This window comes from Falco cherrug (genome assembly GCF_023634085.1).
Source record: "Falco cherrug isolate bFalChe1 chromosome W unlocalized genomic scaffold, bFalChe1.pri SUPER_W_unloc_1, whole genome shotgun sequence".
NCBI lineage: Eukaryota > Metazoa > Chordata > Aves > Falconiformes > Falconidae > Falco > Falco cherrug.
Genome location: NW_026599288.1, coordinates 4,351,675 through 4,374,176, shown reverse-complemented (window position 1 = coordinate 4,374,176; position 22,502 = coordinate 4,351,675). Strand labels below are relative to the sequence as shown.

General features: G+C 40.6%; 1 protein-coding gene across 1 annotated transcript; it reads right to left on the bottom strand.

Annotated features, from left to right (window-relative positions):
- Nucleotides 1-20,239: 20,239 nt before the first annotated feature.
- LOC129734865 (uncharacterized) lies at nt 20,240-21,890 on the bottom strand. Its single transcript, XM_055700214.1, has one exon. The coding sequence runs from the start codon at nt 21,807-21,809 to the stop codon at nt 20,250-20,252; it is 1,560 nt and encodes a 519-aa protein (XP_055556189.1). The 5' UTR covers nt 21,810-21,890; the 3' UTR covers nt 20,240-20,249.
- Between the last annotated feature and the right edge of the window lie 612 nt (nt 21,891-22,502).

The window sequence follows — 22,502 nt, the reverse complement described above, 5'->3', positions numbered from 1 at the left end:
CATTATACCATAAAAAAACCTTTAAGTATTCCCCATTATACTCACAAACTTTTCCTTTCCTCATTTTTTCTAGCTTCCAGGCATGCTGTTGGCTGATTATCTCTTACAACATTTAGTAAAGATCATTAGGAACAATTTTGTAGCTGGATTGCCTAGAGAAGTTGTGGATGCCCCATCCCTTGAAGTGTTCAAGGTCAGGTTGGAAGGGGCTTTGAGCAACCGGATCTAGTGGAAGGTGTCCCTGCCCATGGCAGGATGGGTGGATTTGATGATTTTTACAGGTCCCTTCCTATCTACCAGGACTACAGGCTTGTCAGTGTGACCTTGGTGCTGGGGAAGGTTATGGAGCAGATCATCCTGAGTGGCATCACACAGCATGTACAGGACAACCAGGTGATCAGGCCCAGTAAGCATGGGTTTATGAAAGGCAGGTCCTGCTTGACTAAACTGAACTCCTTCTGTGACAAGGTGAACTGCTTAGAGGATGAGTGAAAGGCTGTGGATGCTGTTTACCTGGACTTTAGCAAAGCCTTTGACACCATTTCCCACAGCATTCTCCTGGAGAAACTGGCTGTTCATGGCTTGGATGGGCATACTCTTTGCTGGGTAAAAAACTGTTTGGATGGTGTTTTGCTGATTGACTAGATACCAAGCAAAAATGAAAACCAATTCAAATATAAGAATAAATGCAGTTTATTATATTATACTATAATAAATAAAAAAAATAGCATGCATTATGATAAAAGGAAACAATACTAGTTATTATGCACAATATGATAAAAGAGCAATAGGAGCAAAACATCAAATCATTACTGCAAAGCGTTACAGAGACTAAGAAAATGATACATCACCAATTACCACCTTAACAGCACCCAGGCCCACCCTTCGGCTGGGAAACCCCATTGCAGCTGGCACCAGAAGTCTCTCGGTAACTGGAAAAATTCCTACACAGCGTGTCCACCCATAGGTGAGGCTTCTGGCTCAGTCCCAGAGCTTGCCCGCCTTTAAACTCAGTGAAAACCAAAAATATTTTACACACCTAGTGTATGCAAACTTTTAAGTTTAGGCTAAGTGCAGGCGTGCACTAACTCATGATTCATAAGGTCCACACACACCAGGGATGTTGGCCAGATGCCCAGGCATGGTGGAGTTACTGTCATGCCATAGCTACACACAATATTGATTGTCTGGATGGTCCTGCTCATATCTTGCTTGTTCAGGGGGCTCAGGACAAAGATCACCATTAAAGTTGTCCTTCAGTTCCCTGAGCTCACTGTCCAAGTTAAATGATCCCTAATTAAAGACAAAGACTTTTTTTATAAGCAGTAATCAATTTAATAAATTTTCAGCACAGATAGCCAAGCCCAAAGAGTGGTAGTGAATGGAGTTAAATCCAGTTGGCGGTTGGTCACAAGTGGTATTCTCCAGGGCTGGGTATTGAGGCCAGTTCTGTTCAATCTCTTTATCAATGATCTGGACAAGGGGATTGAGTGCACCCTCAGTAAGTTTGCAGATGACACCAAGTTAGGGGGGGGAAATGTTGATCTGCTTGAGGATAGGAAGGCTCTGCAGAGGGATCTGGGCAGGCTGGATCAGTGGGCTGAGGCCGATTGTATGAGGTTCAACAAGGAAAAGTGCAGAGTTCTGCACTTGGGTCACAGCAACCCCATGCACTGCTACAGGCTTGGGGAAGAGTGGCTGGAAAGCTGCCTGGCAGAAAAGGACCTGGGGGTGTTGGTTGACAGCTGGCAGAACATGAGCCAGTAGTGTGCCCAGGTGGCCAAGAAAACCAAGAGCATCCCAGCTTGTATCAGAAATAGTGTGTTCAGAAGGACTAGGGCAATGATTGTCCTCCTGTACTTGTGAGGCCACACCTTGAATCCTGTGTCCAGTTTTGGGCCCCTCACTTTAAGAGGGACATTGACGTTCTGGAGCGTGTCCAGAGAAGGGCAATGAACTTCTCAAGGGTCTGGAGCACAAGTCTTCTGAGGAGCAGCTGAGGGAACTGGGGTTGTTTAGTCTGGAGAAAAGGAGGTTCAGGGGAGACCTTATCGCTTTCTACAGCTATCTGAAAGGAGATTGTTGGGAGGTGGTTGTTGGTCTCTTGTAGAAGAATGGCTGCAGAAGTGTGGCCTTAGAATCTCTGAAGATCTGCACAATCCAGGCCTGGTATTAGAATAGGCCTGTAATCAGAATTGGGCTGAAGTTGCTGTGCTGAAGATAACAAGAAAGGTATTCTTGAGCTATTCTTGAATCCTGAGACCAAGTAATTATGTTGTGCCAAAAGGCCGTGGCTGTAACAAGATACAGCTGCTGGGAAAGCAGGTGCAAGGCCAAGAAAGATAGGGATCAGTATGGGCAAATAGGGAGTAACAAACTACAAGGCTGAAGCATAGCAACACAATTAGCTACATGGATAGAATGCTTATTTTAGTCATGATAATTAGGGGTATGAGAACCGCTCGGCTTAGAGGCTAATAACCAATTATATTTCTGCTTTACGAATATGCATGTGTATCAGTTCTATATAAGTAGTGTTAGAAACTAATAAAGTTGAGCAAGATGCATAACTCATATTGAGCGACTTCTTGACTCCAGTGAACCCTTCTTCCAACAGTCTCTTTTCCCAGGTAACAAGTGATAGGATGAGAGGAAACAGCATCAAGTTGTGCCACGGGAGGTTTAGATTGGATATTAGGAAAAAATTCTTCACTGAAAGGGTTGTAAAGCCTTGGAACAGGCTGCCCAGGGAAGTGCTGAGTCACCATCCCTGGAGGTGTTTAAAATATGTGTGTATGTGGTGCTTAGGGACATGATTTAGTGGTGGACTTGGTAGTGTTAGGTTTACAGTTGGGCTCGATGAACTTAAGGGTCTTTTACAACCTAAATGGTTCTATGAATCTTCCTATGAATTCTATGATTCTATGAATAACCATATTGTGTTACATATCCGTCAGGTCTGGATTTATTGGTGGCATTAAAGTGGACAAATTTCAGATCAATTTAGTTCACAGAAGCTTAGAAATGTGGGCTGGAAGGGCCACTGGTGGTTATTTAGTCCAGTCTCCTACTTAAAGTGAGACTACTTATCAGACTGAAACATATCAGCCATGGCTTTTTTAGCCAAGTCTTGAAAAATCTCCATGGACTAAGTGCAACTCTGTGCAACCTGTTCCAGTGCTGCACTAGTTTTTGCTAGCAAAAACATCCTTTCTAATGCCCCTAATGTACAGCCTGAACTTCCCAAGCCTCAATTTCTGGCCACTGCCTCTGTTATATCATCTAGCACTACCAAGAATTTGGCTGTCATCATTGTAAGTGCCCTTCAGGTAGTGATAGGTAGCTATTAGATCACCCCTTAGCCTCCTCTTCACTAGGTGAAGTAAATCCTTTAGCCTTTCTTCACAGCATATATGCTGTAGGCCCCTGGCCCCATTGTTAGCCCTCTGCTGGACCCTTTCCAGTTTGTCCACATCCTTCTTTAAGGGAGATGAATAAAACTGGAGGCAATATTCCAGAGCCAGCCTCACCAACACAGAATAGTGTGTGATAATACATTTCCCTGAACTGCTAGCTATGCCCCTCCTAATGTAGTCCAGCACATCAGCAAGGTTTGCCTTATGTGCAACAGGAGTGCTCTTGTTGCCAGTCCATTCCCAGCCATACCAGTGCTTGGGCTTCTTCCACTTTCCTTTATTGAAACTCATGAGATACCTGTTGGCCCAGTCCTTACATTTACCAAGATATCTCTGCACTGAGACACTGCAATTCATTGTGTCAGGCACTTAACCTTGGTTAGTGCCACATTTCAATTATGTTGCTTAAAATATTTCTTTGTGTCTCAGGATCTGCTCCTTTGAAGCCCCCAAAACTCCATCACTATTGATTTAAACCAGGGGTCCTCAAACTTTTTAAACAGGGGGCCGGCACGGATGAAGTGGCAGGCAGTCATCTGTGGCTGCTTGGTTTCCCCCTCCAACCCCCAGCGGGGGGGTGTGTGTGTGTGTTCTGTAAATACCGGGGGCTGGATTGAGGACCCTGGGGGGCCGTATCCGGCCCGCGGGCTGTAGTTTGAGGACCCCTGATTTAAACCTCCTCCCATCCATGCAGTATATAATCCCACATGGTTATGTCATACGTGGGCACACTGAATAAACAGAATATATAAATCATTTGCCCTCTTGCTCTTCACAGATTCTGTTAGTGCTGGGGAAAAAATACAAATAACCCCATTCCCATTAGGTGAAATAGAAATTGGATGTCAACTACACACAAAAAAGAATAGATACCTGGAATTTATGGAAAAAAGCCTTTGATACTGATGGTTGGATATTTTTATTCCAAACTCAGGCACTTGCTAACTCATTTATTATGAATGTGCTTTTCCAATATATGTTAATGTAATTCCCTTTACAATTTGCACACTCTGAACCTCCTTATTTTCCTAATGGGAAAACAATAGCAGGAAGGAGAAATATGTGTGTATTATTTAAACTGAGGAAGGGACGGATGCAAAATTAAGTGAATTCTAGTTTAATAGCACAAAATGTTTACACAAATTCAAATGGAAACCACAAAGATAAATTCTAGGAATATATTTGCAAGAACTCATGTCATACAAGGATAATGATACATGAGCTACTCTACTATTCTAACACTTTTACTGCAAGGTACAAGGAAATAGCTACAATATTCTGAGAAAGAATGCAACGGAGATTTTTTAGAGCATGTCAGGTATTTACAAGGTCACATGGATGTTGGGCATGGGGCAAACAACTCTGAGGTCTGATGAATCAGAGATATTGGGCAATTATTTTACTTGCTCCCCCTAATATCACACTATTGTTAACATTTTTAAATCTGTGTGGCTTTCCTTCATTATAGGAATGCTGTAATGAAAAGAACCTGCACTATCCTACTTGTTTTGTTATTACCAAGGTTGTTGGTGGTGTGTGCACAGTTTGGGTGTTCAATCATATATTGGAAATGTTAATTCAAATAATTTCAACAAATGTTTCAATAGAGGCTTTCAAGCAGACATTTTATTATTAGAGTGAGTTTGGGGATTTTATAAGGTGTACATAAGTGTCATTATTTCTACCTTACATTTAAATGACAGGACTTAATTGTCAGCTAGGTTCCATTGACTCACTACACCAAGCCTTAGCTGATAGATTGGAAATATTTTCTAGCAAAACTGCTCTTCAGCAAAAAACCCTAAATTTTTGATTAATTTTTCCCCAAAGATTTTCTGTTTTCCATGAAGAACAAAATTTTTTCTTTTTTTTTTTCTCTTCCAAATAATGGATTTCCTCAAAATCAGGAAAGGATTTCCTTGTGATTGAAGTTTAATATATTTCAGCTGAAATGAAAGGCTTTACTAGGGTCTGATTAGCAACCTCTCACATGAGAACCCAACTTCAAATGAGTTATTTCTGGTTTATAAGAAGGCAATCAAGTTATATTCCTGGGTTTAAAAAACACTAATAAGAACCAAAAAATAGTTAAACATTTAAAATGTCTCTCTGTGGAGATGAGCAATTAGGTTTTAGACATCTGCTGAAATCTCTTACTCCATTGCTCTGACTTTGTATTGCTTTTTAACTGATTTAGAAAGATACTCAGTTTCAGCAGTGCCTGCTGTGCTGTAAAATGAAGGTTTCACTAACTGCTATTTACCTTAATAGCTTTCACATTGCATCCCACACGGCTACAAAAAGGGGAACATCAGCTATATTTACAATGTCAAGAAAGACAACATTTTTTCTGTTAAGCTTTCATGTTGTTTGCTCCCTTAAAAACACAAAAAAGTAATATAAAAGAATTTCCTGGAGAAAACTCTGAAACACTTAGATAAAATAGAAGCAAATGACAATGAAAGAGAATGACAGGCCTCTGTGTCATGGATGGGGGTGGAAGACTTCAAATTATGAAGCAGAGAGTACGAAGCAAAGTGTTTCTTCATAGTCAGTGCCTAAGAAGTCATGATATTATTAATCATTTGTATAGGACAAGAAATGTACACTGTGAAAGATAAACAGATAGAGGCATCTGTCATGGGTTTACATTTTAAAGGAAGGGGGAAAGTCAAGAGAACAGAGTACTGCACATACAATCATCACAGCTTTCAAGTTTTAGAGAATAGTTGAAGTTTTTATAAGGTCAGGAGTGCCTACAGCTGAGAAACACTTTCTGGATAACTTCCATCAGAAAAAGCTGTTTCAAATCAACCTATTTCTTTCCTGCAAAGCTATATTGATTTCAATGAACTTTTCTGCAATCAGAAAGGGATTTACTTCAGAAAAGATTCAGATTTCATGTTGGAATCTATTCTGAAAAAAATATATTATTTGATGTTATTAGATATTAAATCAGTAACATAAGTTATGCTTGTAAATGTTTCTGGGAACCTGCTAGCTTGTGTTTCTTGCCATCTCTAGCTCTTTATTTGTCTAGTGTAACATCTGACTTAGATTTGGTTTATATCGAAACATTATGGGGAAAAGTAGTTGGTATTTATGCTACTTACCTTTATTCAGGTAAGTTGGCTGCTCATTAGGAAGCCACTCTCCTTGCATAGCCAGCAGAGATGTAAGCACATTTGTTTTCTGTGATGTCTATGAATAGTGATTCACAAGAACAGGAAGAGTAGATTTGGAGGCTGAGACAATTACTACCATCCATTTGCTAAAATGGGATCCTACAAAAGCTTGAGCTCAGAAAGAGTTTTTATTAGGCAATGTGTTAAATTACTTTCCAGTGACACAAACAGGACTTGTTACTCTGAAGAAAGTGCTTCATATCAGTACTGAGCAGACCTCATTGATTTTTAGAATGAAAATAGAATATTTACACTACTACATTATAAAATAATGTGAAAATATGTCAATGGAACCATCCATGAAGGAAAAACATGTTAAAAGATCTTGTAATTGTGAAATCATTTCAGAAAATTCAGAAACTGAAAAACTTGGAAATGTTTTTTTCAGGACCTAGGGTTTCTAATTCTGCAAATATTCATTTAACTTCAGATTAATAATAAAACAAACATCAGACTGCCATTCCCATTAAACTGGATTTCTAAGCTTCATGGCCAACCAAGTAGTTTGCTCATGCCACTTTCCTATTGATGAATTAAGTGAACTCTCCTATTTGATTCCCAAACCAGACTAGATAGAGATACGTTAGATGATGTCCCTGCTTATTGCAGGGAGGTTGGACTAGCTGACCTTTAAAGGTCCCTTCCAACCCAAACTAATCTATGATTCTATGACACCCTTCGAAGTGGCAAAGTATTTACTAAATCACAGTGTTTATGAGTGTCATGGTTTAACCCCAGCCGGCAACCAAGCACCACGCAGCCGCTTGCTCACCCCCCCTCACCCAGAGGGATGGAGAAGAGAATTGGAAAGGAATGTAAAACTCAAGGGTTGAGATAAGAACAATTTAATAGGTAAAGCAAAAGCCATGCATGCAAGCAAAGCAAAGCAAGAAATTCATTCACTACTTCCCATGGGCAGGCAGGTGTTCAGCCATCCCCAGGAAAGCAGGGCTCCATCACACATAACAGTTACTCAGGAAGACAAACACCATAATGCTAGATGTCTCCACCTTCCTTCTTCCCCCAGTTTATATACTCAGCATGACGTCATATGGTATGGAATACCTCTTTGGCTAGTTTGGGTCACCTGTCCTGGCTGTGTCCCCTCCCAATTTTTTGTGCCTCTCCATCCCTCTCACTGGCAGGACCCAAGGAACTGAAAAGTCCTTGATTTAGTATAAACATCACCCAGCAACAACCAAAACCATCAGTGTCCTATCAACATTGTTCTCACATCATAGCCAAAACACAGCACTGTACTAGCTACTAAGAAGAAAATTAACTCTATCCCAGCTGAAACCAGGACAGTGAGTCACATCTATCAACCACTGCAGCTAAGAGCAAATTTGGCACAGGTTTCACATTGTTATACCCTTCTTTTTGTATATCATCAGCTGAAGTTATTTTTCAGAACAGTGCTGAATGCCTATTACATACTGCTTCAAGCATTTCAATATATATTAATAGTATACTGACCAGTCATATTTCATTTTCATGGATGCCATGAGTCAGGGATGTAATATTTATGTTTTAGACATACAAGGTGACCCTCAAGGATGTGAATTCAAATTAATTTCAAGGTAGATTAGGTAAACTGCATTTAATTCTTCTTTGTATACTGTTTTCCAGAATTAATTTTTATGTAGCTTAATTCAAATTCAAAGGGAATTAAATCAAATCAATTTCAGGTTAACTTAGTACCTAACAATCTAAAGCTGTAAGAATGCTCCACTTTAAATACACATCTTTATATAAATCAGATTAATCTTCTCACTTCTGATCATGTTGTCAACCTGCCAGTTGAATTCCTGTATATCCTAATTTGTTTTCTTATAATAAATGCAACACTTCTAGGCTGGAGGATGCTGGTAGCTGCCAGGGTTCATAACTTTGATATATTGGTGATCTCAAACCTCAGTATAGCTGGCTAGTAGACCTTCATATAACCACACTGAGAAAATAATTGAATAGCCTTTTGTTTAGCTACAAATGAAACAGTAGAAACTGCTAAACAACTCAAAGACCAGCAAAGTCCTAAGGAAAGCCTGGACTGTACCAGTCAAAAAGCTTTCTCTGGGACGTTTTGCAAATGCAGATGATGGGTTCAGACTAGATTGTAAAGATGCATATGTGTGAGTGAGAAGTGAACCTAACAAAAATGCAGTCAAAAGCCAGGGCCAGCCAAGGAAGTGCCAGCAGCATGGCTCTGGAAAAAAACCAAAGAAGGAAAGTTCTGGTTTTGGACAGAATGCTGGCTTAAAAGAGATTTGATTTTCTGAACAAAGAAACTGCCTCCTGTTGTTTGTCTCTATTGTATTTAAGACAGAATTCTGTGTACATTCTTTGTAAATAGAGAGCAACACACACAAAAACCCAAAACTCTCCAGATGTTTTACACCAACTTGTTTTACATCAAGAGTCTTGGCTCAATGCAGAATTATATGCCCAGGGTACTTGATATTAACTTCATAGCTACTGTTTTTGTAAAACCTGCTGCCTTCATTTAATCTACTCCTCAACTTCTTTTGCATAGATACAAGTATTGATCTTTGGCAGAAAAAATGGTCAATTCAAGAGTCTAAATTCTACTTGTTTTTTCTTCTTGCATACTGTGCGTTGATGTAAATAGCAGAACAAGTCACCATGTCATTCTCTCCCTGTACTGCTCCCTGGTGACATGGAACACTTCTCCAGAAAGGTGTGGTTAGCACAAGGTCCTCATTTATGGGGGAGGCTCCCCAGATGCTGGCCTCTGTGACCTGGGCTGTTTTCAGCCAGTGTGAACTGACATATTCCTCTGTGACACAGCAGCTTTGTGAGAACATTCCTTGCCCGGGTTTACCTCTCAGTCTTCTGAGAAACTAGTGGAAATGATCAGCAGGAGGTGAAAGATGCTCGTGAAGACCTGACTTAAAAACACCAGAGTCACAATGACGAAGCAGCATGGAGGGGAAGTTATTCTGTCTGAAGCATGATATTCTTCTATGAATACTTTTACATTTTTCCTGCTGTAGATTTCTTATCTTTCTGGCTGAGAAAAATACTCTGTATACCACAGAGCCTATAACTGGGTAGCAATTAAGTTCCAATGCTTTTAATTTCCCTAAGCACTTCTACTAGGTCTTATCACTGACTTTGATTTCCAGCTACTGAACTGAACAGTACGGTAGATCTCCAATGCATGCCACCTTGCTTTCAGGGTTGGAGTGTAAACCAGTCCCACAGCTACACCCATGATACAATGGTGTTACAAACAGTGAGAATGAGTAAAAATTATGAGGGTGAGGGTATGAGGGGTCACAGAACATCCTTGTCTCAGAAACTCAAATATAGGCTTCCCATTTCTTTCCTCCTGCTACTCCAAACCTCTCCTTCTCCTTCAGATAATGAGCTAAGGAGAACCTTATACAAACATGTGGCTTGTATCGGTGCCTTGGTGTTCTTCAATGGGACAGATAATTCTTCTAACTTGCTGTCCTCCAGGAAAAATACTGTGCATCTGCTCAAGTGATCAGACCAATGAAACCCATTGCAGGCTGGTGTAGCCTTTTTTTGTTTATAGAATGAAGACTTTCAATGAGGACAGAAAGAGAGAGGAAGAAAGCGATCTCAACCAGTTTAACACTCAGATGATGAAGCCCTTTCAATAGGTTAACATTCTTGACAGCAAGATGAATGTAATCAAACTCTGCAGTGGCATCTTGAATTCTGATTTAGATTGCCACTTTCAGTGACCCATTTTATTTACCAATGATTTCCAGATCACACATTTGCACCTGAATATGGGGTAAGTGCTTCTATAGGAGCTGTAATAGCAATTCTCTATTGCAAGAAGAACTGCTTTCTGTCTTTCCAGGACTTGCCATGGGTAATTATGTTTTTTGCCACTGGGTAGCACAATGAAGCTGAAATACAGCCTTGGGTGAAGACCTATATCTTTACAAGATCAAATTGTTCTTTAACTAAGCATCTTTGACTGCTTGCACTGCTGCTCAGGCAGAAGAAGAAGGAAGTTTGCATGTCAGGAAGATTGCTTCCTATTGCAGCATGAATAACCCAACTGGTAGCAAGTTGGCTATATGCCATTCAAAATTGAACAGCCAAGTCAAACTGGGTCAGAGTTGCGCTTTACTGGGGTAGTGCTGTCTAGTCAGATACTGGCACAGGAGCATTTTCAGATCAGTCTTCTCAGCCATGGAAGGAGGAAGAGAGAGAAAAGGAAGTTTGGTTGTCAGAAACCTTGTTTTATTTTCTGTTGTAAATAGCCAACTGGCAGCTGGTCAGGCATTCAAAGTTGAAAGGTCTAGTGACACCTGTTTTAGGTATATCTCTTCTTCAGTTAATCCGTAAGCATAAGCATCAGGCAGCAACCTGAACAGATAGCTAAATCCACTTTCCATTTCAACTGTGTGGTGGACTATGTTGATCTGCCAGTTCTGCATTTATTCCTTGCCTATGGGCACATAGGTCAGGTTGATATTGTCATCATTAGTGGAGAAGGCAACTGCTGTTTTTGATGTCAGGCCCAATCTGCTGCCTGTTCAACATAGGGGACAGACCTGGGCTACTGTTTATGCATTCTGAACTGTCTCCATGAAATCCTTTTTACTCTTGTATGTTACAATTGGTTTGTGGTAAAGTGAAAGTCAATTCTGAAAAACATTTACTATATAAAATAGCTAGGGTGCCAAGAACTCGAGATCTATTTCAATAGAAAGTATAGCAGCATCTCCAGTATATATTTATTTGCTTAAATTAATACAATGTATTATACATGCTTTTACTATTGATATAGAAAGCCAGAAACTAAATATTCACAGATAGCTGGTCCATTTTGTGAGTTGGGGCTTTAAATAGGAACCCAGAGAAATATACACCACATCATTTGCAAAATCTGTTAGGAGTACAGTGTTAACTCTGTTACATTTTGTTCAGCTAAGAAGACATGACTTATTTTCAAACCTGTTAATACTTATAAAAAACTTATTGGAATAATAAATATAGCACTTCTTAACTGTACACTCATAACAGCAGAGTACAGAAGCATCGTATGAAGACAGAAATCAGAGAATAGCCACTAAACCAATACAGAGTTGTAAAAGTGTGAGTGTAGTAGTTTTCCAGTAACTTTCCAAGAACATGTTTTATAGGACACAGCACAGGATAAACTTCTATTCTAATATCATGAAGTGGCTTATCTTTTGAGCTGCTGAGCACATAGCACCTGTCTTTGCCTTCAGACTGGAGGCTGTCCAGCAGCCAGGAGAACTCAGGTTCACAAGGAGATGGTTGAGTCCTGGTGGCTAGACTCAAAACAGCTCAGGCCAAGATTACCTACAACTTCACTTTCCCAGTAAATACATCATATTTCTTTACACTCAAATTTTATTAACCCAACTTTTGACTTTTCATCCACCTACTCTGTTCTGTACAGTGTCTTGCAGAATTCTCCCTGCTGCCCTTTACAGCAGAAAAGCCTCTAATTTAATAAACCATATGCCTTCACTTGCCCAGACTCATTATAGTGTTGCTAATTTACCATTCCTCAGCAAGGCTTCTTGAGCATCTGGTTTGGAAAGCATCTCAGTTGCATGAGTTTGTGGTCACTCTTATTTGCTCTAATGCTCTCCAAGAGGATGAAGTTAGGCATAATAATGCCGGGAAACGGTATAGATGTGATTTAATATAGACATGGTGGAGACTGGTCTTTAATGTTTTATCACAAGCTGAAAACCCAAATAGCAGAAAAGAGTCAGATAGATACTTCTTTTTCCCCCACATCAATGAAAGAAAAAGGTAGATAGATTAGGAAGAAGGAAAACAGAAAATGAGTGTCCCAAGGTCCAGGACACAGGCAATGTCTCTACAGGAATTCTGGGCCTCTATTCAAAGCAAAATAAGGAAGCTAAACCTTTGAAAATAGGAAATAACTTGGTTATGAGAGAAAATTTCTATAAAGCGTTTTCAAAGCTATTAAAAAAACAAAGGCTATTACTACCTGTTCCCAAAATGGTGCCAATGTAAATAGTGTGAAAATAACTTAAATTTGAAAAGCAAGGTGCTTTACAATGAAGGCTGTTATTTCACTTTTAATTTGTCCCTTGGGGCCTCTTTATAAGTGTCTTAGATCTAGCTGCATTATGTTCTGCAGTAGGGAGGGCTACCATCTAATCCTTTTCCTTGGGTCACTTGGCACTTCCTCCTTATCTCAGTAATAGTTTTGTTTGCAATTCCTCTTACTGGTCACTTGCAGTTTTAGATGAGTTCTTCACTACTCTAACATGAATTAGCCGTGGGTGATTGTGAATTAGCTTAGTGTTGTTATCCCAAATCTGGGTTCTTCACCAGTGTACAAGAGCCAATCCACACTCAGAATCCAGATGTTTGTTTATTGCTGTCTGCGCAGAGATGGGTGCTAGGCGGTGAATCCACAAGGCTAGCACACCCCTTAACACACAGTGAAACATTTTATACACTTTGAACAGTTGTTTATAATTATGTTTAGTCACACTTAATTCTCATTGGTTCTTAAGAGACTTGTCTCCATTTAAAAGTACAGTGTTCTTTCTTTTCACCTCAAATTCGGTGGGGAGGGGGCTTTGTTAGTAGGGGCCTTCCATTGCTCAAAGGTGGATCTTTTAGTATGTTAATTAGGGTAGTTCACACATAGTTCAAGTAATTTTCTGTTTGGTCTCATTAACTATTTGGTTCTCCTTGAGCTTATGTTGTTATTTCTTAGCTTGGCATATTTATGGTGTCTGTAAGAAACTATGGAATAGGGTATTGTTTATTAAGATTTATGTTAAGCCCAATGTAAAGATTAGGCAACAAAAGATAAGATAACCGCCAGGTGTCCAGGATGCCGCTTGTGCATATGAATGAAGGGTCAAAACCTCCACTACTTCATGAACACGAAAGTAAAAAAAAGGTATAAAAAGGGACTGTTTGAAATGCTCAGGACGGCAGTTGGCGGAGCGCAGACTCCCCTGTCGTCCAGCGCTGTTTTTGCTCATATTCTACTTGCTATAATTAATAAAAATTTTAATTGGATTATGATCCGTTGTGGCCTCAATTTATAACATGTCTATTCCTTCTCCTAAGGCCATGTATTGTTAACTCTTGGCTAGGATTAACTAACATCCTCTGTTTTCCAAATTCTTTATTGTTTTTTGACGTGCGGAATTAGACTCTATAACTCGAAAGTTATAAAGTAGGTATGTTTATTGCGCGCAGATGCACGGGGGATCGCTCCTCCACAAGCGTGCATACCCGAAGTGACGAACCATCTCACATTTATACAATGAACAAATGAATATTCAATTAACGCCTATACATATTTGTTACCTAAACCCCGCTTCGTATGTTAATTAGCTTATCAGTCCTTTGCCTGGAATGTGGTGGTCTTGCAGGTTTGTAGGTGATTCATGTTCTTGTGACCATCCGATCTTCTTCAGGTGATTCATGTCCTTGTGACCACCCGATCTTCTTCAGGTGATTGTGACCACCCAATCTTTTCCAGCAAGGAGACTTAGCACTCCCTCCCTCTAGATAGCATTTGAATGTCTCTCATCTTTTCTTATTCTCTTTTAAATAGCCCCTTTGTTAGAGGAAGAAGGGCAGGCGTCTCCCCTTTGTTAGAGGAAGAGGGGCAGGCGTCTCCCCGTCTCCCCTTTGTTAGAGGAAGAGGGGCAGGCGTCTCCTCAAAACTGTGGTTGTCACCGCACCCATGACTAGTCACCATACCCACATTCCTTAAGCAGACACATACAATCACAATCCATGTCCATTATCCCCATTTCACATTATTTCTCCATATCAATCCCCCCTTTTCTATTAAATTCAGTAAATTCTTTTACTTAAGCAGCCTTCCCGAATGATATAAAGCATCATACATAAGTGTTACTCTTTTAAACATTCTCCAAACCCACAAATATAACATAATGGTTAGTATTAAGGAAATCCCTAAACTGATCAATAAGATCACAATGGGGTGTACCAGAGTGTTAAGAATTCCTGTTGCAGAGGGTGACCAGCCAAAGAGAGTATCCCACCAATTATGGTTTCCATCCTGTTCTACCTTTTTTAAAACTTTCTTGATCCCCTCTACATCATGATGGATCATAAGAAGAGTTTCATGTCCCTTTTCTTTGGTTTCTTCCAGTATACGTTGTAAATCTGCATGTTTTAATAGTTCTTTTATAATGCTTATATTTAGTCCTATGGGGGTAGGAATTATTATCTGTCATAGGGTAAAATTGGATTTTAAGAATTGGTGAGACACTACTGGGGCTGAGTAACTAAAATCGCATCCTGTGATAGTAGTAAAATTACAAATACAATAATTTGAATACTGTGCAGTCTCCTTTACCTCCCCATCTATGGTTATTGTGTTACACTTAGTTCTCAAACACGCACATCCCTTCCCTGCATATATAATTACTGTTTTCAAGTTTGCATTTGGTCGGGCCTTGAAATGACATATTTTCTGATCTGTATCTAAACAAGTATCCTGAGCCATTATAGTATTGCTTTCACAGAGGAAGCCCTGCTGTTCTCGCATAATACAAGATTCTAAATCTACTGTTTGCCACTTGTCGCCTATCTTTCTGGCCCATGTTCTATGTTCAAAAGGGTATAGGAGCACCCCATTATGGTTAATTCCAAGGGCTACAATGGGGTGTATGGTAATTATTACTGCATTATGTATGGTTAACACAAAAGCTGTGATGGTGTGTGTGTTGGGGTCATAGGTAAAGTTCACCACATTCCACCATGACTGGAGTTTTCTTTCTACCTCCGTAGCACTGTCCCAAACCATCTTTCGAATTTCTGTAGGAAATATGCCTTCCTCTCCTTCTCTTATTATGGATGCAGCTATTGATTGCATCCACATTTGGGCTTGGATGCAACTTAGAGCCAGGGCGACGTCATCCTGTAAACCACCTAATGCCTTAGTGATGAGTTGATGATCTTCCATGTTTATTTGTTCCCACCTGGGGAGTACCTTCGATATCAACCATTGATGTGCCCCTAATGCCAATAATGAAGATTTTAGTGGTTGTTGTAGTTTTGATAGATCGGCCGTGGTGGCGGCTAGTTTATTCATTATCACCTCTGAGTCTATGGAATTTAATACTCCGAGTCCTGTTCCCAACATTCCAGTTACATCTCTCACTATTCTGTTTCGATAAATATTTCCCCTTTTTCTTAACCAAGTTGTCCATCCCTCATAAGAGGTTCGTAAGAAGGGGGAACAGGATGGCTTAACATCAGAAACATTAACTTGTATTTTTAACTCTATTCTTTTAAGAGACCATTCTGGGTTAAACAACATTTGTTGCTGACCTGTATTTCTGATTACATATGGTCCAATTGTATAAATCTTTGGATCTGGTTTAGTTAATTTAAGATCCAGTGTTAATGGGGTTGTTGTAACTGTGGTGGTGGTAGGAACAGTGGTTAGCATGATTGTTATTTTGATCTTATAAGTCAGAGCTGTTCTTGGGGATTCCTTTCCTAGGCATATTATAAAGATGGGCTCGGTTAAGGTAAAATTGTGCCAACATTCCCGTGAATTAAAGCACATGGTTGTATTTAGAAGGGTAAATTCCTTATCTACCTTTCTGACATTAATCTGGGTGTCTCCCGAAATCTTGGTGTTATCCTTTTCATTATATGTTTGACATCCTACTTTTATCTTATCTCCTAATTTTCCCCATAATCGGTCGACTTTGTGTACATCCTCCCGATCCCATTGATTCCTTTGGTACACCTCATTTTCAGAAAAAACCACCATAGCTAGTTTTGTCTTTGAGTCCACCTTTCCCATTATTCCAGTGTGTTTTTTCTGGGCATGATTCCAAGGCCAATTATCAGGCTCTTGGTTGTAGGCAAGAGAGAGGGTACAAAAAAACACAAATGGTTTAAACCCACTATTGATCATTTTAAGAATCTAAACGTTAAAATCTGTTTTGATGAAAAAAATCTTTCTTTGAGTTGGGGCTTACTAATAACAAGTTGGGCGAGCCTGGCCACTGGCTCAGTCCCCGACTCTTGTTCTTTATTGTTTGTTGTGGTGCCCTTCCCATATGGTGGATCCGCAACCGCTCAGGTTCACTTACTTGTCACCCACATTGTTCCCATTTGTCCGAGTAAATTTGAGTTTCAGTTCTTTTTTATCTGGGGTTACTTTCCAAGAAGTTGCAGGCGCTTTCTTAATCCGGGTATGGTGAATCCAAGAATTCTGTCCCTCAACCTTGATTGCAGTGTAGGTGGTGAGTAGGACTTGAAAAGGTCCAGTCCACTGTGGTTCCAGGGTTTTATCTGCAAAACACTTAACGTATACATAGTCTCCTGGTTGTATATCGTGAACAGGTCCATCCAGACCCCTACTGCGTGTTCCCATCACATGCTTCTCAATTCTTATTAATTGTTTGTTTAGTGCCACCATATAGGAAGTCATTGTTTCTTCACCAATCTGTGAAGACATCCCCTTTTGTACCCCATAGGGTCGTCCATATAAAATTTCGAATGGGCTAAGCCCCTCTTTTGCTCTCGGTCTAGTTTGAATTCGTGTAAGAGCTAATGGCAAAGATTGGGGCCAAGTTAGATTTGTTTCTTGGCCTAACTTGACAATCTGTTGTTTGATTAGATGATTCATCTTTTCCACCTGGCCACTCGATTGTGGTCGGTATGGGGTATGTAATTGCCAATCTATTCCTAGATGGTGGCTAATCTGTTGCACTATTCTGGACACAAAATGTGGTCCTCTATCCGAGGACATTACCGCTGGGACTCCAAACCTAGGTATTATCTCTTGGAGTAGTATTTTGGTCACTTCCCGGGCTTTAGCAGTTCTGCACGGGAAGGCTTCTGGCCAACCTGAAAAGGTATCTGTTAGTACCAATAAATATCGATACCCCCCTTTTCTAGGAAGTTCCGAGAAATCGATCTGCCAGTGTTGCCCAGGAACATTTCCTCTCCCAATTTTTCCCAACTTTGGCCCCTTGGTAATCTTAGGATTAGTCTGGAGGCAAAGATCACATTGTTGGGTTACTTGTCTAATAGTAGTATACAAATTTCGTGCTATTATGTTTTTAGTGAGATCCTTATATAGAGCTTCTGCCCCCCAGTGCCTTTTTCTATGTTCTTCCCTGACCACTGACCATACCACGTAGGAAGGAATCACTATTCTCCCATGTGAGATTATAGCCCACCCTTCCTCATTATATGATCCCTTTTGGTCAGAAATTAGTTTGCGATCTTCTTTCGTATAGTCTGGTTTACCTTCTAGAGATATTTGTCCATCGGGTATTAGCGCACCCTCTACCTTGATTGCTTTTCTGGCTGCCTGTTTTGCTTCCCTGTCTGCCAGTTCATTTCCTCTTTCCAATTCTGTGCTCACTTTCTGGTGTGCCTTAATGTGTATAATTGCCACCCTTTCAGGAAGCTGGACCGCATTTAGGAGTTTCAAAATTTCTTCCGCATGTTTGATGATTTTTCCTTGGGAGTTTAACAGTCCCCTTTCTTTCCATATTGCTCCATGAGCATGTACCACTCCAAAGGCATATTTAGAATCAGTCCAAATATTTATAGGTTTTCCCCGAGCTCTTTCCAGAGCTCGAGTAAGGGCTATGATTTCAGCCTTCTGTGCCGAAGTGTCAGCTGGTAGCGGCCCCGATTCTATCACTTCTTCAGAGGTTGTAACAGCATATCCGGAATGTCGCTTTCCATTCAGCATATAGCTGCTCCCATCCGTGAACCAATGTTCAGCTCCATTAATAGGAACATCCTTGAGATCTGTCCGACTAGAATAAGTGGCTTCGATTGTTTCTAGACAGTCATGATCAACTGATTCTCCAATATTCCCATTAAGAAATGAGGCTGGATTGACGATGTTTGTAGTCACGATCTCAACATCATCTTGTTCCACCATTATGGCCTGGTATTTTAGGAATCTCTGTGGGGAGAGCCAATGCCCCCCTTTTGTTTCAAGGACTGCAGACACTGTGTGGGATACTAAGACAGTCATTTTCTGGCCCAGGGTAAACTTCCGGGCCTCTTGGATGTTTAGGATGACGGCTGCTACTGCTCTCAGGCAACCAGGCCACCCTTTTGCAGTGGCATCCAGCTGTTTAGAGAAGTATGCCACTGCCCGTCTGTATGGTCCCAAATCTTGTGCCAGTATTCCTAATGCCATTCCCTGTTTCTCATGGGAAAATAGGAAAAATGGCTTACTCACATCAGGAAGTCCTAGTGCTGGTGCCGACATCAAGGCTTTCTTCAGTTCATGGAAAGCTCTGTCTGATTCAGCATCCCACTGAAGATCCTTCTGGTTAGCTGCTATCAGGGAATATAATGGTTTAACAAGCAAGCCATAATTGCATATCCAAAGCCGGCACCATCCTGTCATTCCCAGAAATGTCTGCAGTTCCTTTACAGTTTGTGGTCGGGGGGCTTGGCATATGGCTTCTTTTCGGGCCTTCCCCAGGACCCGTTGTCCGGCACTGATCTCGTACCCCAGGTATGTGACCTGTTGTAACACCACCTGTGCCGCCTTCTTAGAAACTCGATATCCCTGTAGTCCCAGAAAGTTCAGCAGACTCACAGTCCAAATAATACAAGATTCTTCGGTTCTGGTTGCAATAAGAAGATCGTCTACATATTGTAACACTTTCCCTTCTTCTGACGGTGGTTCCCATAACTCCAAATCCTTTGCTAATTGGTTTCCAAAAATTGTGGGGCTATTTTTAAACCCCTGTGGCAACACCGTCCATGTGAGCTGGGTCTTTCGACCGCTTCTGGGATTTTCCCATTCAAAAGCAAAAATTCTTTGGCTGGCTTCATGGAGAGGGAGGCAAAAGAAGGCATCTTTTAAGTCTAAAACTGTGAACCAAGCTAGGTCAGGTGTCAGGGTGGTAAGTAAGGTATAGGGGTTAGCTACTACAGGATACAGATCCTCTGTTATTTTGTTAATGGCCCTTAAATCTTGAACTATCCTATAAGACCCATCAGGTTTTTTAACTGGGAGGATAGGTGTGTTAAATTCTGACTCACATTCTTTTAGTAGTTTTAGTTCTATGAATCGCTCTATGTTTGGACGAATTCCTTCCCTATCTTCCCTTTTCAGTGGGTATTGTTTAATTCTTACCGCACTCTGTCCATCCTTCAATTTTACTATTACAGGTGATGTATTCTTGGCACGTCCCGGTATGTCAATTGCCCATACTCCGGGATATACCTGATCAATAATCCTGGTATCAATTTCCCTTTTTATAGGAGTATTGGCCAGAGATAGGCTCATAACCTGTATGTATTGATGATTATTTACCTCCAGAGTAACTTCCCCTTTTTTAAATTTGATTGTTGCCTCCAATTGTTCTAATAAGTCTCTACCAAGAAGGGCCTTTGGGGAATTTGGCATAAATAGGAATTTATGGATCCCCATCTGTTTTCCCAACTTATATTTTAAAGGTTTACAAAAATAAGCCTTTTCAGTTTGGCCAGTTGCACCTTTTACTGAAACATAATCATTTCCCAAAGGCATTAAAGCCTGGTTCAAAACCGAATAGGTGGCTCCTGTGTCTATTAAAAATTCCACCTCCTCCTGTTCTTCTCCTAATTTTAATTTTATTAATGGGTCGGCTAGTCAATTTTCTTCTTCCATGTGAGCTATTGTTTTCCCTTGATTATTGCGCCATTTAGTGTTTTCTTGATGTCTGCGTTCAGGGCATTCGTTTTTCCAGTGTCCTGTCCTTTTGCATATTGCACACTGATTCCTACCCAGGGGTGTCAGCCCACGCCTTGATTTAACTTTAGATTTTTGATTCTCATTTTCTCTTACTACTGCTAATATTTTCTTTTGGTCCTGCTTGTAACCTTCTTCTCGATTACTAAATATTCTCCATGCTTCCTCTACTAATTTTTCCAAGTCTCTATTTTCAGGAGGTCTCAATTTTTGCAACTTGCGCCTAATATCCCCCTGTGATTGTCCTAAAAAGAGGGATATTAGTTGCTGTGCGCCTACCTCCGAATTTGGGTCCAGAGACGTGTGCCAGCGCATTGCATCTCTTATTCTGTCTAAGAATTCTGAAGGTGTTTCAGAAGGACCCTGTCTGACCTCATATAACGCTGCCCAATTTATTGTTCTAGGAATTGCTTTCTCCATTCCTCTGAATATCCATTCCTGGTATGCTTGTAATCTTCCCATTTCAGCGGCTCGGTTTGGGTCCCATTCCGGGTCCAACAAAGGAAACCATTCTCTATAATTATCTCCCTTTATATTATAATGTTCCTTTGCGAGATCCCCCGCTGTTTTTATGACTAATTGTTTTTCAGTTTCAGTCAAACAATCTAATAATAATTGTATATCACTCCAGTCAGGATTGTGCTGTTTTATTAGAAATTTAAAATTCTGTGCCGTCTTTATCGGATCATTACGGTATTCTCGGGCAGCCTCTTTCCATTCTCTCAGATCAGCGCCCGTGAACGGAACTTTTATTTTCATTGTTCCTCCGTCCGGATTTACAGCTTCTCGGAGGGGTGCCTGTAAAATAGACTTCTGTCTGGTGCGTGAAGACACCGGACTATTTGGAGCCGTAATGGCAGTTTTTGTGTTTCCTTGTGTGGCACCGGGTGTTTGGTTTTCTTTATAAATAACTTGTGGAATTTCTTCCTCTTGTTCGCCTGGGGGTGGACTGGGAGCCCCGGCCAAACCTTGTCTCTCCACTCTATAAGGTGGATTAAATAAATCATTTAATTCGGGCTCTTGTTCTCCGTTTAATTTGATACACCTTTGTCCAATACTACATGCTGAGCAACATCTTTTTAACTTTCCTTTACGCTCCGTCCTGTCCTCTCTTTCTAGTGCTAGTACCATAGGATCCCGAGGGGGTACTAAGCCGCAGTCCTTTTGCCACTCAGGTTTGTCCCGGAGGACGAAGAACATGTCTGCATATGATACTTCATCCCATTTTCCCTCTCTCCTCAGAAACAACATTAATTGCAGGAGAGTGTTATAATCTAACGTTCCTCCCTCCTGAGGCCATTTCGCATCACTCTCCAATTTATACAAAGGCCACCACTGATTACAATATTTAACCAATTTCCTTCTATTTTCGGTACCACCCTGTCCTACGATATCACTCCAATGTTTTAATATACAACCCAAAGGCGATTTTTCACAGGGCTTACTCCTTCCATTTCCCATTTTGCAATTTTAATTACTTTGTTTTTCTCCGGCCGCCTTAGCCACCCAAGGTTGGAAACGCGGATAGAGCTTTTTACTCGTTTTGCACTCAAACGCCTGTCTCAAGCACTCTTGCACTCACACTTAGTCAAAATAATTAAGCTATACACGGAAAATCAAAATGCGCATCTCAATCACACCATTCACACTCTCCGGGCAGCCCGCAGTCACACAAGCAGTATGTTATACGGTACCGTGCACTTATGTACAAACTCTTAGGAACACTAACAGTTCACAAAGTATGCATTTCAATGAACAATTGCCAATAAACAAACAACAAAACCCAATTTTTCCTGGTCTTAAGCAGAGTGTTAAGTTTTCCGCTATTTGCCACAAATTACCAGAATGTTAATATTTTTCAACAAACATTTCATAACTCCGAGTTTTGAACATACAACAAGACAACACATAGAACAAACAAGACACAGAGCGCTATTTCAGTTGTTACATTCTAGGAATTCCCCAATTCTTAAAACAACCTAAAGAAGTTTTTAGCTTCCTCTTTTTCCTACGCAAAAGTTTCCCTTTTACTTTTGCTGTGAGGTCCCTCTTGTTCCTGTGAGATTCCGCCTTATTCCGTCCCGCCCCCCGCTTTCCGTCACGAGGCCTCCGGGCTTTTAGGAATGGCAGTAACCTCGGGTTTGCTCGATCTGC